This window comes from Octopus sinensis, linkage group LG3, assembly GCF_006345805.1.
Source record: "Octopus sinensis linkage group LG3, ASM634580v1, whole genome shotgun sequence".
Lineage (NCBI taxonomy): Eukaryota > Metazoa > Mollusca > Cephalopoda > Octopoda > Octopodidae > Octopus > Octopus sinensis.
The window spans coordinates 46315829-46333159 of record NC_042999.1 but is presented as its reverse complement, the minus strand read 5'-3'; the positions used below and the strand labels follow the sequence as shown (position 1 = coordinate 46333159).

The 17331-nt window shown below is 40.6% G+C and overlaps 1 protein-coding gene across 1 annotated transcript in view; it reads right to left on the bottom strand.

Moving 5' to 3' along the window:
* The window catches only part of LOC115209632, a 24630-nt gene extending 7770 nt beyond the window's left edge, over positions 1-16860 (bottom strand). Inside the window, exons 1-3 of the mRNA XM_036500959.1 lie at positions 16693-16860; positions 15911-16085; positions 7343-7377 (exon numbers count right to left, since the gene is read on the bottom strand). Coding sequence (XP_036356852.1) covers positions 7343-7356 — 14 coding nt within the window. The 5' untranslated portion in view covers positions 7357-7377; positions 15911-16085; positions 16693-16860. The remainder of the gene's footprint in view (positions 1-7342; positions 7378-15910; positions 16086-16692) is intronic.
* Between the last annotated feature and the right edge of the window lie 471 nt (positions 16861-17331).

Genomic DNA, 17331 nt, shown 5'->3' with positions numbered 1-17331 from the left:
GAATAGGCAGTACAAATGCACGTGGTCTAGAGTCGCCTTGGAAATAAGGTCAACTACTCAACGTCCTGAGGTTACTAAGTGTAGATGTAGCAGCTATCAGTGAAACCAGAGTCTTCGACCGATGAGCTTTCATACCCTTTTTCGGGGGATATGAGATGTATTTATCTCCATTTCAACGATAAATAGGGAGTGGTGGAACAGTGGTGTTATTTCGGAGAGGTTGAATCTGAAGATAAGGACTATCTTCCTGGACCCAGAAGGTAAGATGGTAGTCCTGGATGTGAACAGTACCGACGGGGATGCCTTCAGACTGGTAGCTCTTTATGTCACGAAAGGGACAGGACAACCAGATTTTTTCAGAATTCTGAAGGTTTTTTTTAGTTCTAATGGGTGATTGAAACGCCATCATGGATGCACGTTTAGATTGCATGGGGCTGGTAAGGTGTATGCTGTAAGACAGGTGCTGACAGGGTTTCCCGAATGCGCCAGTGTGAATATGCGCTAACTGTATCAGGCAATCTGGGTCGTATCTAGATAGAGTATTCTGAAGGCCTGTAGATAAGGATACATAGACTACAAGTTTGTGATCTGCATGGTCAACTTAGATAGACTTCGTAAGTTGGGACCCGATTACTGGAAGCTGGACATATCACTCCTGGCGTGCCAAGCTTACCAAGAGCAGATTGGCGAATAAATTAAGCGGGCGTAAAAGGGCAATTGCCAACAACAAACGGTGGTTTACTCTGAAAAGTGTAACTAAAATAGAATCAATTAAATTTAGTGAAGCATTAGCAATAGAAAGAAATAGAAGAGGGGGAAACTTTGTTAGAAACTTAAAAGTGCTTAGGCGAGATTTGCCATAGGTCAATTTTTCAATGCTAAGCGCGAAGGATGCATTGTCAGAACTAAGGTGTATACTGTAAGACAAGAGGGAACGAAAGCCGTTCAACGGGCCTGAGTGATAGAGACACAACGTGGAAACAAAGCCATAATTCGGTCTTAGGTGAACCAAAATGGGCGCACGGTTCTAGAGCCCAAGTAGATGTGTGTGGCATTTCAGTAGCACTTCGCCCAAATGTTTGGGACGAAAGACAGACTAGAACGCAGAATGGACTTCAGTGCCTACCTCGATGGCATTCCATGACTCTCGGAAAGGGAGGTGGAGCATTGCCAAATACCGATAACAACTGTGGAAATACGGAATGTGATGATGGGCTGCGCGGTGGATAAATCGCCTGGTTTGGATGATCTACTGCACAAGATTTACCTTCATATGCCAAATTTGTTTGGCGGCCGCTTAGTAGATATCTACCGCAACTGGCTGCAGTACGGGAGAATTCCTAGTCCTGTGAGTTGAGGAGAGGTGGCACTACTGAGAAAGGACCCAAACAAACGAACCAAATCAAATAGAAAATGTTAGTCCCGTAACGCTGCTGCACGCAAATTTCAAAATTTTGACCAGGGTATTAGCGAAGAAGTTGGCGCTTATCATCAATTGATTGCTTGGTAATGCGCAAATATGCGCAATCCCATGTATATCCATCCACGGCAATCTCCACCTCATAGGATATATCACAGACAGGGTAGGTAGAGAAGCTTGCATGGGTGGGATTCTAATGAATTTGGATCAAACTAAAGCCTTTGGTAGGGTATACCACCAATACATGAGGGCCGTTCTCACGGCGGTGGGTTTCTCAGCCACTACTGAGAAAACTGGAGGCGTTGGGTGACATCCCGCACGAACTAGGACATTGGAGCACCGTGTTCGCGTATGTAAATTACGTTTCCTTCATAGTATCGAATACCAGGACACATAGAACTGGTCTACATAGCTTTAAAAGAATACGAGGCAATGACAGGAGCAAAAATTAACCAAAACAAATCAGTAAGCCTGCAGCCTGGCACCTGGGGAGGCATGCACAGACCGTCCAATGACGTCGTGGGACGTTGGACGGTGTTACCAGTTAAATTGCTCGGGATCTGGCTTGGACCAGATTGCCAGGTGGAGAAGAACTGGGAAGAGGGGATGAGTAGGGTGGCCAATCTCACTCAGAAATTGGCCGAGAGAAAGCTATTCCCGAAAGGTCGGGCATAGGTGGCGAATGCCTACATTGCATCCGTCATCTACTACCGCCTCACCATTGTGCTTTGTCCTGGTTCAAGTCTGACCAAACTAGAGCGCCTACACTTGTACTTTCAATGGAAAGGATGCTTTCCACAGGTCAGGCGCTCAATTTGCTGTTAACACCCGTTGAATGGAAGACGGCATGCTGTGGTTGCCGATGCGCAGACATGCGCTGACGCTAAATCTTCAGCGTTTACTTGACGGTGAGTGAGTGTGGTCACCGCTTGTCAGACACGATTTTCCACAGCTTGTCTTTGACTGAGATGCAGTTCTTGATCAAGCGTAGACCAAGGCAGGGCGACTGTACCTAAAGTGTCGTCAGGTGCTCACAGCCCTCTGTCAGTCGAACAATGCGCTCGGTGGAAGTTCAACTCTGGCGTTCTATAGAGGGTTAGTGTCGAGAAAATGCAACGACGTTCTTGAGGTGGCTCTAGGCGTCGATAAGAATGTGTTGGCGGGTCTCTTTCGGGCCGAGGCCTATGGATAATTTCCAGTGCCGGTTTGAGATAAACTCTACAGGTACGGAAGTACCGTCAGAGATGAGCACAGAGGGACGAAACCTTCTGCACTCTCTTGTTTTGTGCCCGTGCATTGCTGACTTGTGGGATTAAGTCAAACTCCTGCTGTCATGAGTAGGACGGATCCAGCTATCGGCTAAGTCTATTGTGAAGATCGTGCCACCACCTTTCATTGGCTGGGAAAGGTAGGTATTGTTTCTTTGCCTGGTAAGCTTAGGTTGTGTAGTGGACGAAATTGAAAGGGCTGAAGATAGGTACTTTCCTCTTTGGCAAAACCCTCATCAACATTTTCAAGTTTCACTTGAACAGAAAAGTGGGACTATGGAGGGAAGTGTTGCCTCCCATCAATTTTGTGAAAAGGTGAGATAGTGTTGCAAGAATGGTCCGAGTGAAGGGGCCTGTTCTAAGTATGTACCTGTGTATTGAAGGAGTGTGATGTGAGAGAATTCTTGACTCAATGGTCAGGGTGACCGTGGTTTTGTGGGGGCTCCACGAGCAGCCCTAGGAAGTCTCCATTTTTGGGGGAGTTATTCATTGTTATAATTTTATCTTGTTACTGTTTTTGCTTGTTACACGCTTTCTATGTTACTCCACAGTTGTTCGGCAAAAGCAATCAGTCCCGATAACTCCGGGCACTCCACGAATGCGTGCAAGACGGTTTCCCTATCCCGCTCACATCGCGGACATGTCGGCGAGACGGCACTTCCGTGCCTTGACAGCTTGTCGCGAACAGGTAACGCCGCACGGAAACACTGCCAGGCCAGGGATTTCTGGTAAATATCCAGATACCTCGGCCCGAACGTCTCCGGAACAGGTTGACCAACTGATTTTCATCGTAGCCCAGGGTCTCCCCCAAGACGTTTTCTGACATAAATTCCACTAACTCGCTATAGAAATCCGCGGTGGAACTCCTGTTGCCGGCGTTGCCCGCCCGAGAGAGTAGCGGGAGTGCCTGACGACACTCCAAGTGCCAGTCCCACAGTTTAGGTCTCCACTTGATCTATGCACCGGTGTCCGTTAAGGACGTTAACTGGGGAAGGTAGAACCGAACGTGCGGTGACCACATCTGCTCTCCATCCAGGTAAAGCCAGAGGTGCCTCAACCTTAATGCGAATTTTCGCATCTTCAGCCAAGGCATCACTAGCCCACCCTTTAACGGTTTCTGGCAACAGACAGAGCGCTTTACAAGTGGCTATCCTCCTTTCCCCCCAAAAGCGGAAAAGGATTCTCTCCAACTTGTTCAGCCACAAATCGGGGCAATGCACCACGGTCAGACGGTAGGTGATTACTGATGCTATGAACATCTGCACCACCTCCGCCCTCCCTAGCAGGAATAACGCCCGTCCAGACCAGGTCTGGGTTAGAGCGGTCACCCTGCCGGCCACCTCACTCCAATTTTTCTCTATCTGGAGGTCTGGACCAATCCAGACTCCAAGCAGCTTAACAGGACCTTCCGTCCAACGTCCCACGACGTTATTGGACGGCATCGGCTTGCCCCTCCAGGTGCCGAGTTGCAAACTGACCGACTTGTCCTAGTTAACCTTTGCTCCTGCCACCGCCTCATAGCTTTTGATGGCCTCTTCCACCACTGGAAGCTGGTCTTCATCTGCCACGATGATGGAGATGTCATCCGTGTACGCCGTAGCTCCTCTTCCACACCATAGATCATGCGGTGCGCCCCCTAGTGCCTCCAACTTCCGCATCAAAGGCTCAAGAGCCAACACATATAGAAGTGGGGACAGGGGACACCCCTGACGAACTGAACGCTCGATCCTGAACGGCTTCGAAAAGAACCCGTTCACTTTGACGACAGACTCGATGTCGCTATACAAAGCAACGATCCAACCTCGAAAGGTCGGGCCCAGGTCAGCCTCCCCGAGGACCGCCGCCAAGTACCGATGGTCGACCCTATCAAATGCTTTAGACTGGTCTAAATATACCAGTGCCCCTCCTGCGACGGAAAGCTTCCCCCACTTTCTCTAAGGAGTAGTGTATAAGGTGGAGATTGTCGTGGATCGTCCTGTCCGGGATAGCGCACGTTTGCGCTTCCCCAACAAGTTTGTCCACGACCCGCGCCAACCTTTTCGCTAGCACCTTGGCAAAATCTTTAACTCTGTGTTCAGCAGAGTTATGGGCCTGAAGTTCCCTATCTCATCCCCTTTGCTCGGGTGCTTCCTGATCAACGTCACCCCCCCCCCCGGCACGCAGATTTGGGAATTCTCCCATTCTGCTGCCAATTGGCGAAGACGCTAGCCAGCAGATGCCCGAACAAGTCTGGTATACTTTTATAAAACTCATAGGGCTGACCATCGAGACCCAGCGACTTCTCCCCGGGGCACTCGCCCAACACCTCGATTACTTCCTCGGCTGTGATTGGCCCCTCACAGCACTCAGCCTCTCGTGCCGAGAGACGCGGGTCGCCAGACGGGAGATCCCTAAGGGTCTCACCATGATCCAGCGTCCCGCACCTCCCGAACAACTCGGCGAAGTGCTTGTAAAGTGCCTCACACATCTCGTCCCGCTCCTTGATCGTGCATCCGTTTTCGTCAGCAAGAGACCTAATTGTGGCATCGTTGCCACGCTGGGTTTCTATCGTACGGGCATCATCCGGCAACATTAATTCCCTCACGGCCCAATGCTCGCACTTTAGCCCGAACTCTACACCCCTCATGTTTGGTTTTGAGGTGACGGTCTAATGCCGTTCTCGCCGCCAAAACGTGACAAGCAGAGCCCAACCTCAACGCCTCCTCCAAGTTCTTAACTAATTACCCTTCTATTCTAGCCCTGTCTAGTCTTAGTTGCTTACTGAATCTAATGAACTCGAATCGAATGGCTCTTTTGAGGGCGAACCACCACCGGTTATTAACCACGGCTCCGGTTAACGCCCTCTGTACTAACTCCTTAATCCGACTATGGTATGCCTCACAAGTCAAAATAGACTTGTTCAGCTTCCAGTAGCCGGTTCCTATCTTAAGTGTGCTACCTATGTCCTGTCTGCACTTGACCATTCTATGGTCAGTATAGGACACCTGGACAAGCTGTGGACAACTAAAACTAGACTTATCTCTAGTTCTTATCACTATTCTATCTAGATAAGACTTGAACCTTCCGTCGCCACTCATCCATGTCCACTCTGGGACGTTCGGATGGTCAAGTCTGTAACGATCTGCCAGCTGAAACCGCTTAAGTAGATCCACGAGACGTGAGTTCACGTTTCTATGGATCGAGCCAACACTATCAATGTGTACGTCAACGATAGCATTAAAGTCCCCTAATACCACTAAAGTCTTCGACGTCATGAGAAAACCCTCTAGGCGCCGATAAAAATCAGTTTGGAAACCGCTAACACAAGGTGCATAGAGTCCCCGGTCTTACCGGGGAATAAAACAGTTCAAAAACGTTCAAATGTAACTCTTTGTTTCAAAGGTAACACATCAAAAAGTAATATCAACAAAACAGTAACAATGAAGCAATAACACCAGCAAAACTTCTTACCACGAGAAAAGACACGTGTTGACTCTTCTAAGGTAAGCAAGCTACTTACCACACAGTCACTCCTACGCCTATAATAATAATGATTATTATTGTTGTTGTTGTTGTTGTTGTTGCCTTTGCTGTTCACTACCAGTGAACTAAGGTAACACCTCTTATTTTTCGAGCACTTCCCGGAGTATTCGAGCGGTCCCAAGTAGTGCTGTTTTCTGCAAGTGCTCCACACTTATTGCAGCCCCTATTTGTTCCATGTACTTCTCGAGACTTTTGCTCACTGTTCCCACGGCTCCGACAATTATTGGTACTACTGCTACCTTTTTGATCGACTACAACTGCTTAACTTCCTAAGCTAAGCTGTCATATCTTTCTTCCTTATCGCATACCTTGTCGGCTGGACATGCTATGTCTGTGATCCAGCATAGTTTGTTTTCTTTCTCAATTAAGGCTAAGTCCGGCTTCCTATTCTCAATCTCCTGGTCGCACTGAATCATAAAATCCCACAGGATCTTTGCATTTCTATTTTCGACAATGGCTTCAAGTTTGTGGTCGTACCAATTTTTTGCTCTGCCAAGTCCATACTTGTTGCAAAGTGTCCAATGGATAAGCCTGGCTATATTGTCATGGCATCTCTTATATTCCTTCTGGGCTAGTGGCGTACATTGGCTGGTAATATGCCATTCGGTTTCACTGTTTTGTCCACAGATTCTACACTTATAACTTTTTGATGTGTTGCCTATTCTGTATTTTATGTAGTTTGTTCTTAGCACAGATTAGGGCCTCCGTTTTCGGTTTTAAATTACTTTTAGTCATTATTATTTTATTATTATTATTATTATTATTATTATTATTATTATTATTATTACTATTATTATTATTATTATTATTATTATTATTATTATTATTATTATTATTATTATCCATCCCACATCATTGAAAATGGATGTCTAGTTTCAGCTCACATAAAGCAATGTTTGTTAATTTACTTTCTTAACTTACTTTAAGTATCCTAGGCTTTGTGTGTAATACAATTGTCAACTGTTTTAACTGAAGAGTTTTCATTAACAGGAATCATTCAATGAGTAAGTAATGTTACAGAATTTACCAAGTGATTATGCTATGAAAGTCAACAAGCACAACGGTAACCACAACATCATCATTAACAAATACGTTTACAGAGTCAATGATAAATATATTTACGAATACTTACCAACGGATACGCATTGTCTCAACCAGATGAAATATCTGCAAAATGAAATAATGGAAATATAAGGAAAAAAATTAATGAAGTATAGAATTAAGGATCAATTCAAAGAATTATAAAATGAGGTTTTATTTTCTTTCATTTCAAATATTACGTTTCAAAGTTATTATATTCTCATATTTTCAAATTTTCCCATTGAATTTATTCAAGTATTATGTTTGTCCCTCTCGTTACGGGTTTAAAATTGCGTTTATATACCCGAAATCTGTTTTTCATTTCTGCAAAATCAGTTTATTATGTGACAATAATGTGTTGCATCCTATTTAAGATCTTGTACCTATCTCCAGTGATCATATGCTCGTATTTCTAGTCAAAGGAAATAATTATTTTCATGAGGAATATTATAACCGCCAAGGTTACATACAAAAATCAAATCACAACTTTACATTGTACCTAATTTATACCGCTGCACACATTTTACGTTTATGCTAAATCATAAATTTATAAAAGAAGATTTATACCTATATGATCCAAGATACAGTGTGACTTGTGCAACATGACCCTACATTATTATTTAGTATTTTATATGGACCTTATAAACAAACAAAAAATAAATTGAACTTTATAAACACTTTATACTATTAATCTGAGCTTGAAAAACATTTGTCATAATCCAGATGACTCTGGTAACGCTTGCCCCAAAGCAACCAATCATATTTAGTCTACTCGGATTAATGACCATAAAATGTCAGTCACCAGCTACGTTACACACACACACACACACACATGTATATGTATATACATGTGACCGCGTGTGTACCGTTGGCGATTTTTTTCCTCCGTCTTCCCTTCTTTGGATCTTTCCTTTTCCTATGTTTCTGACGAAGAGCTCCGCTCGAAACGTTAAACCCTCCTTCTTTCCTTCCTTCCTGAGCGTCCAATAATACTATATCTGTTCCACGTCCTCGCGTTGTTGAGTTTTCTCTTTGTGTTTTCATGTTTGGATTAACTTTATATATATATATATATATATATATATATATATATATAAAACTTACTTGGAAAAGGATGCGAGGCGTTCGATCATAATATAATATAAATAATATATAAATATATGCATATATACATACATAGATGTACATACCTACATATATATATATATATATATATATATATATATATATATATATATATATATATATACATGCATATATGGGTACATGACATCAAAAAAACGTTGAATACAATGAGAAACGAAAACATAAAAATAAAAGCATAGAAACGAACTTTTTCCAACAACGAAAAAAAGCAAACAGAGAAACGAGACATGCAACATAAAGAATATTCCCCTTCTTCAAGTGTCCCTGTTTCATCTACTCCACGTTACGAAAGCAAGGACATATGCATGTGTGTGTGTGTGTGTGTGTATGTGTGTGTGTGTGTGGTGTGTGTGTGTGTGTGTGTGTGTGTGTGTGTGTGTGTGTGTGTGTGTGTGTCAGCTCGCTCTTGAGTGCTACTGGTAACATGTAATCCAGTACAACCTGTCGCATGGTCGGGTCGTAGGCGACTAAACTGGCAACCCCACAAGGCTTGCTTGGTAAGGAGGATGTTGTTGGACACGCTGCGGGATGAAAAATAAGACCTGTCAAAGGGCGGATGAACTCCTGAACAGTCAACGGCCATCCAACAAAATGTAAATATGTATATATTTTCTTCAATAGCTCCAATAAGTACAGTAAATGGACGTTTTCTTTTGACTGACTCCGCTTCTATTCGTAAGTGCTGGGTAGAACATTTTTCTGTACTTTGAATAGACCATCATCCGTTGACATGAGGACGATAGAAAAATTGAACACCTTCCAGTTACTGAAGAGATGGCATTTGAACCAACTTTAGATGACACTTATTAAGCTGTGAATAAGCTGAATAATAATGTCTCCAGGGTCTGATGGAATCTGTGCAGAAGTCTTGAAATATAGGGGTGACAAAATGTTTGAAGTCTTAAATATATTAATTTCTCATTGTTAGAGAACTGACAAATTGCCTCAAGACTGGATTGATTCCATTTTAGTCTCCTTGTATAAATCGGGGCCAAAGGATCTGTGTGGTAATTTTCGAGGGATTTTGCTTTCGTCTGTTGTTGGAAAGGTACTTGCCCGCATTTTGTTAGACGTTTAAATACCTTTGTACTTCCAAATATAGTGTCCAAGGGCACAGCTGATTGTATCTTTACTGTCAGACAATTACAAGAAAAGTGCATTGAACAGCATCTTGTTCTATACAATTGCTTTGTTGATTTGAGCAAAGCATTTGATACTGTTAATCGAAATGCTTTTTGGCTAATTCTAAGGAAAATAGGTTGCTCAGAAAAATTTGTGAACATGGTCAGGGCTTTGCATCAAGATATGAAAGCTAGAGGTAGTTTTGGTGGTAGGCTCTCTGAATCTTTTGCAGTGGAAAATGGAGTAAAGCAAGGAGACCTTGATGCACCCACCCTCTTTGCAATATACTTTGCTGTTGCGTTGTCACATGCTTTTCAAAATTCTGAGGAGGGTATTTACATAAGGGAATGTTTTCCATCTGACCAGACTGAAATTCAAAACTAAGCTTTTTACTTCACATATTAGGGAACTTTTGTATGTGATCTTGTCAGTCATTCTGAAACAGGGCTGCAATCTCTTGTATCTGTATTTAACTCAGCTTGTGATGATTTTAGCTTCACCATCAACTTGAAAAAAAAAAAACAGTTGAAATGCATCAACCTGCATTTAGTATTGTTAGTAACCCCATTAAAATTTTTATTAAGGGAAAGTTACTTGAGGTTGTCGATTCGTTCGTCTACCTTGGTTGCTCTGTTCAAAATGATTGAAATCTTGATACAGAAATACAGCTGCGAATTCAAAAGGCAGCAAAAGCATTTGGTGCCAGCGACATATAAATAAGAATACAAAACTGGCTCTTTACAAATCATTTGTCTTACCATCCCTGTTGTATTCCTGTGAAACTTGGACTTGTTATGAAAGGCATTTTAAACTGTTAGAACAATTCCACCAAAAATGCTTTCATCGCATTTTAAAAACTAAATGGAGTTCTTTTACTCCAAACACAAATGCCCTTGCTTCTGCAGGCCTCACCTCAATTAAAGCTACGATTTTGAGGAACCAAATGAGACGGGGTGGCCATATTGTTCGAATGGCAGATGAACGCATGCCGAAACAGCTGCTTTATGGTGAGCTTTCAGAGAGGAAATGTTATCGGCGTAAACCTAAAAAAAATGTTTAAGGACGGCATAAGGACTACTATGAAGTCACTTGGAATGGTTCCAGAAGATATAGAAACCCTTGCTTCAGATTGAGTTGGATGGCGAACAAAGGTGTGGGGTGGAGTAAAAGCATTTGAAGAGGCCAGGATAACGCAAGTAAGACTCTAAGGAAGAATGTAACGATCGAGAAGTTGAATGACAATGACCTTTTCCTGTGCACAGTCTGTGACAGATCATGCCTGTCTTTTGCTGGCTTCAAATCTCATCTGCGAACGCATGGAAAACGAACCTCCACCAACTATTCTGCCTATATGTCTGTGCACACTTTTGAATGCAGTGTATGCCAGAAGGTTTGCAAAGCCAACGGGAGCCTCAAAAGACATGTCAAGATCTACAAAGAGCAGAACTTATCTGAAAGTATTGGTGGTCCAAATCAGAGGTGCAATCTATGTGGGTGTCTTTTCAGAACATTGTCTGGTTTAGAAAGCCACATCAGACGCCATGATGGTGCTAAGGTGTAGGTACAAGGGTTGGTCAAATTCTGCATAAGGAGTAGACAACCACTATATATATATATATAATATATATATATATATATATTATATATATATATATATATATATAATATATATATATATATATATATATAGAGAGAGAGAGAGAGAGAGAGAGAGAGATGAGTGTATTTTTCCTTTGTTAACAATTAACACGGTAAAAATAGATAAATAGTTACCAGGGTAGCAAAAAATCACACAAGTAAAGAGGTTGTAACTCCCTTTTTTTTAAAGGTAGAAACTTCGGGTTTACGTGGAATTTTTTGTATAATATATATATATATATATATATATATATATATAATGAGGGCTTAGAAAACTTTTCTAGCCTATATGCTGAGAAATAGACACTAAATCGTCATATAAAAATTTTTTACTACCCTATATGCTGAGAAATAGACGCTAAATCGTCATATCACTCAAAGAAGTCCCAAACACACTTATTTGAGTGATGAGATCAAAGAAGTGACTTCTTTGAGTGACTTCTTTCAGTGGTGAAATCATTTAGCGTCTATTTCTCATTAATTAAGCTACAAAATTTTTCAAAACCCTCATTATAATTATACATATGATCTTCACCTTAACTGGTTTCATTTTATATACTGGCCACTGATAAAGGTTTTTTTGTTAAAGTTTTATCCTCTATTATTGTTATATATATTCTACATAATTTTATTAGATCTTGTCCAATAAATTTACTTGTTGAATGTGTCAGGGTTTTTTCTACTCTGTTTGGCGACTTTTCTAGCAGGTCATGAAACCACACACAAGCTCCGTCGTTGATCTGTCTCAGTAATAATTTTGTTGTTATCTAGCCTCAAATCAACCCTGATACAGCAAACCTATCATCAAAGACATTCCAACCTTCAGCAAACCGTCTTTTTAGGGATAATCTAGGACATTACGTACAATGGGCGTGTGATTTAGATAGGGGGATACATTGGCTGCTATTTTTAGAGTGTTGAGCGACCAGGTAGAGGCTCTTTCATTGGTTCCATTGCGTGATGATATTTTTTTTTATACATATATGTATGTAAATATCTCATCGGCAGAAGGTAGAGAGTAAGTCAAAAGCTGGGAGTTTCGTGTATTGACACTTATCAAACACGAATTTGGCCATTGTTACTCTGTAACTTCTGCCTATTATTAATGTGTGTGTGTGTGCTTAGACAGACAGACAGACAGACAGACAGACAGACAGACAGACAGATAGATAGATAGATAGATAGATAGATAGATAGATAGATAGATAGATAGATAGATAGATAGATAGACAGACAGACAGATAGACAGATAGATAGACAAATAGATAGACAGATAGATAGATAGATAGATAGATAGATAGATAGATAGATAGATAGATAGATAGACAGACAGACAGACAGATAGATAGATAGATAGATAGATAGATAGATAGATAGATAGATAGATAGATAGATAGATAGATAGATAGATAGATAGATAGATAGATAGATAGATTCTCATATATGTTGCTATAAAAACATTTCTGCTTATTAAAGAAGGGTTTTGTTAGGGAAGGTATTCAGTTTAAATTTTTCTGTTGTCGAAGATTCGTTGTTTTGTCAATGCCTGAGGGAAAATTGACGTGATGTGTAAGTGTGTGAGTGTGTTTCAAGGTAATTTATTCATGTAAAACTGTAAAAATAATCACCCAGTAGTTGTTTTACGCAAACAGCAGCAGTAACTTTCTTCGGCTGAATACACGTCCTTGATTGGTTAAGCTTACCCAAATACGACAACTTTAAAGCGAAATAACTTCTAAAATACAAAATATGTAAAAAAAACTTAAAGAGGTAAGAGTTATCTCCCTTAGACCTTAGTTCGTTATGATATGTGATTTATGCTTGAAGAATGTGTTTGAAACGTTTCTCAAAATATAAAACTATTAGTAACACTTCAAGACTTGTATTATGACCTTTAACAATATATTTATCTCCCACCGGATGGAGTACTTATTTTTGTTGAATTTTCTATGACGGAACTGTACATTATATACATACCGTGGCCGCAACAGTTTACAACACACGATCCAATTTTACATATATTAAGTTAACGTAGTTAGAATTACATAACAATATACGGAAAAAAGTTTATATGGAAAAAAAGTTGAAATTCAAAACTCAAAAGTTAACAACACATTTAACTCAATTGAATAATTTTCCAGATATTTTGAATAAAAATTCTTTCTCCCCCCACCACCAAATATCTATAATGTTCTAGAAGGTTAGGGAAGTTTCGTTTGTGAGCAACTATAGCCATTGCATCAGTTCTGGCAATATCACCGAGGAGTGAACATCATCACCATAGATAAAAAATAAACAAATTAACCAATGCTTAGCAGTATTTCGTCTGTGGGTAGTAAAGAAATAGGTATTTCGTCTGCCGTTACGTTCTGAGTTCAAATTCCGCCGAGGTCGACTTTGCCTTTCATCCTTTCAGGATCGATTAAATAAGTACCAGTTATGCACTGGGAGCTAAACACAGAGAGGACAAACAAGGACAGACAAACGGATTAAGTCGATTACATCGACCCCAGTGCGTAACTGGTACTTATTTAATCAACCCCGAAAGGATGAAAGGCAAAGTCGACCTCGGCGGAATTTGAACTCAGAACGTAACGGCAGACGAAATACCTATTTCTTTACTACCCACAGACGAAATACTGCTAAGCATTTCACCCGGCGCACTAACGTTTCTGCCCGCTCGCAGCCTTAATATAATTCTAAAGCCTCAGAAGATAAGTGCTGAAATTTATCCACAGTGATTTAAAAAGCTATCTAATCTGAAAGATAATTTATTTTAATAGCATACTTTTCTTGTCAGTATTTACATGTTTTCTTACTCTCTCTCTCTCTCTCTCTCTCTCTCTCTCTATCTCTATCTCTCTCTGTCACACACACACACACGGCCTCGCTTGGTTGTGGTGGGGGAGTTAAGTTCCAAATATCTTGTTGTTGTTGTTATTTAGACCCCCAGTTATGTACCACGCATGTGTTACTTCTGCATCACCAATCCATAAAATGTGCTTATAGGAAGAAAGTTACTGAAAAAGCATCAATACATATGGCTGTGACAAAGAAACGAGGAAGGTGGTTGTGGAATGTGCTAGAAACAACAGCCAAATCTTCCTTAAATCACACACCTTTTCGTTTGAAAATATTTACTCTTTTTTTCTTTTTACCGAAAAGGCTTCTCTCGTGGTTGTAAAAACTGAATGATAGCATACACGTACATACATAAATACACACAACACGCACACACTCCCATTATCTTTCATATACACATACATCGTGGCACTCCGTCGGTTACGACGACGAGGGTTTCATTTGATACGATCAACAGAACAGCTTGTTCGTGAAATTAACGTGCAAGTGGCTGAGCACTTCACAGACACGTGTACCCTTAACGTAGTTCCCGGTGAGATTCAGCGTGACACAGAGTGTGACAAGGTTGGCCCTTTGAAATTACAGGTGCAACAGAAACAGGAAGAAAGAGTGAGAGAAAGCTGTAGTGAAAGAATACAGCAGGGTTCGCCACCGCACCTTGCCGGAGCCGTGTGGAGCTTTAGGCATTTACGCTCAATAAACACTCATAACACCCGATTTGGGAATCGTAACCGCGATCCTATGACCGCGAGTCCGCTGCCCTAACCACTGAACCATTGCACTTCTACACACATACATGCATAAATACACACACACACACACACACGCACATATCCACGCACATTTTATTTCATAGACACGTACGTAAACGTTCGCGCGCGTCTGTCCCTTTCCTTTTTCACTTTCCAACTTCAAACCAAATGCCGCCTTCGGCAAGTCACGAAATCAAAATTAAATATATTAAAATTTTTCACAGAAACTAACGAACGAACAGCTGCAAACAATGACAGTTTTGAGGCCAATACCGAGTGATTGCCTTAAGTGCATAGTGCTCTCAAAATCGACCAAAAAATTATCTTGCGTAGCGGCCACAAAATCAACCAAAATCGGTCCGGAGAGTAGGAGGGGGTAAAAATCATTTTCCAAATTTTTATTTTCAAAATCGATTCGGAGGGTGGAGCCTGGGGGTGAGTAAAACAACATTTTTCGAAAACTTTTATCGTTAAAACGATACCCGCATCATTTCAACTGATGTGGGCCACCTATCACTGACGTTCACCTTATTTTAATTTTCTTATTGTTACATAAATCCCAGCAATAGATCGTCCGTGTGTTATTTCTGCTGCATTATTATTGCATAAAATAATATTTAACACACACACCTGTTCGATTTCCACTCATTTACTTGATTTTTTTTTTCTAAAATTTTCGTTGAGTCTTGCGACCTTTTCAATAATAATGCATAAAATATCTTCACGAGGAGAAAAATATTGAAAACATCAATACATGAGTGACAAACAAACGAGGAAGGTGGTTGTGACATGTGCTAGAAACAACAGCCAAATTTCCCTTAAATTCACACCTTATAGTCTGAAAATGTCATTTTACTGTTATTTGAAATCAGTGGGAGTTATTCGTCCTAAACTCTACTGAAATTATCGCTCAACTACTCACGATTGATTGATTATACATTATTAGAAATGATAAAAAAAAAAAAAAGCAGTGACAACGAAGATGTGAATATACACCAGAATGCCAAACTCAAATAAAAAATAAATATGTATTGGAAATTATTAATGAAATTGTAATGTGTGAAAATAATATGTGATGATGTATTACGAAAGATGCTTACCTTTTTATTAAAAAAAAAAACTACTACCAAGTTCTTATTCCGCTCGAAAAAGAAATAAATGCGTGATTATGATCTGTATGTTTCTATATGTCATGTCGTTATGTAAGAGAGCGCAAGTGCAAAAAAGGCCAATGATCTTTATGCAACTCGTTTCTTATTGTTCTGATGAATGACACTAAAAAGACACACCAACAAAATACAAATAATAATATTCAATTCAAATCTACGCCTAGTTTTAGTAAGGGAAAAGAAAGACGATTATAAAACTGCCACATTTACTCATTGAAAGAGGTAATGCAAAGCTGGCTTCGACTAGCCCACCGACTTAAATAATAATAATAATAATCATAATAGTAATAATAATAATAATAATAATAATAATAATAATAATAATAATAATAATAATAATAATTTCATTTACAAAAACAAATACAAAGTGTTGGGGTTTACATATAATGAAATGGTGTAAAAAAAAAGAAAAGAAGATAGTATACACGGTATACACTGAAAAAGAAGGGACATATGCATAGTATACAAAAGTTTAAAAAAAAAGGGGGGGTCGGGATGGATGATAGAGATATGGCCCTCCTGATACAGGAAGGCCTGTAGGGATAATCGAGGAACTCAACTGTCCCAGATTTCCCAGAAACCACAGGCGCAAGTGCCCGCTCCAAGTCATAGGCCTCCACTTAGAGAGGTACCATCCACTCTCAATTTCCTTTTCAAGTGAAACTAGAAGTCAGTGAGTGCTCTACTAAAGGGGAATGTATCTGTCTTCATACCTTTCAGCCTTGTCCAGCAAACAACTTCTTACGCTACAGCCACCAGGCAAAGGAAAACTGCCTTACCTGCCCGATTGAAAGAGGGCGACAGTGCGATCATCACCACGGGACTCGGCCGACAGACGGATCCGCCCCACACGTGGCCGCAGCTGTTCGACTATGTTGTGGGACTTAAACATTCAGACTGGTAGGGACTGATAGGACTCGGCCGACAGACGGATCCGCCCCACACATGACCGCAGCTGTTCGACTATGTTGTAGGACTTAAACATTCAGACTGATAGGCCCAACAGTATTTGAATTAAAAATGAATTAAAAATTTTATCGTAAATTATATTTATCAATTCCACACAGATACACACACACACACACGCACTAACACACACACACATACACACACTCACATACACGCATACACACACACTAACACACACACACACGCATACACACACACTAACACACACACACACACACTACCACACACACATTCACACACATACAACACATAAAGAGGTATATATAAAGAGCTAGCCACTTTAATCACAGAATGCTTTAGGCGGGTCGCTTCTATACTTTATGCATTAATAGTCAAATAATAGTCAAATAATCACTGCCGATAGAATTGAAAGCATTTTGATT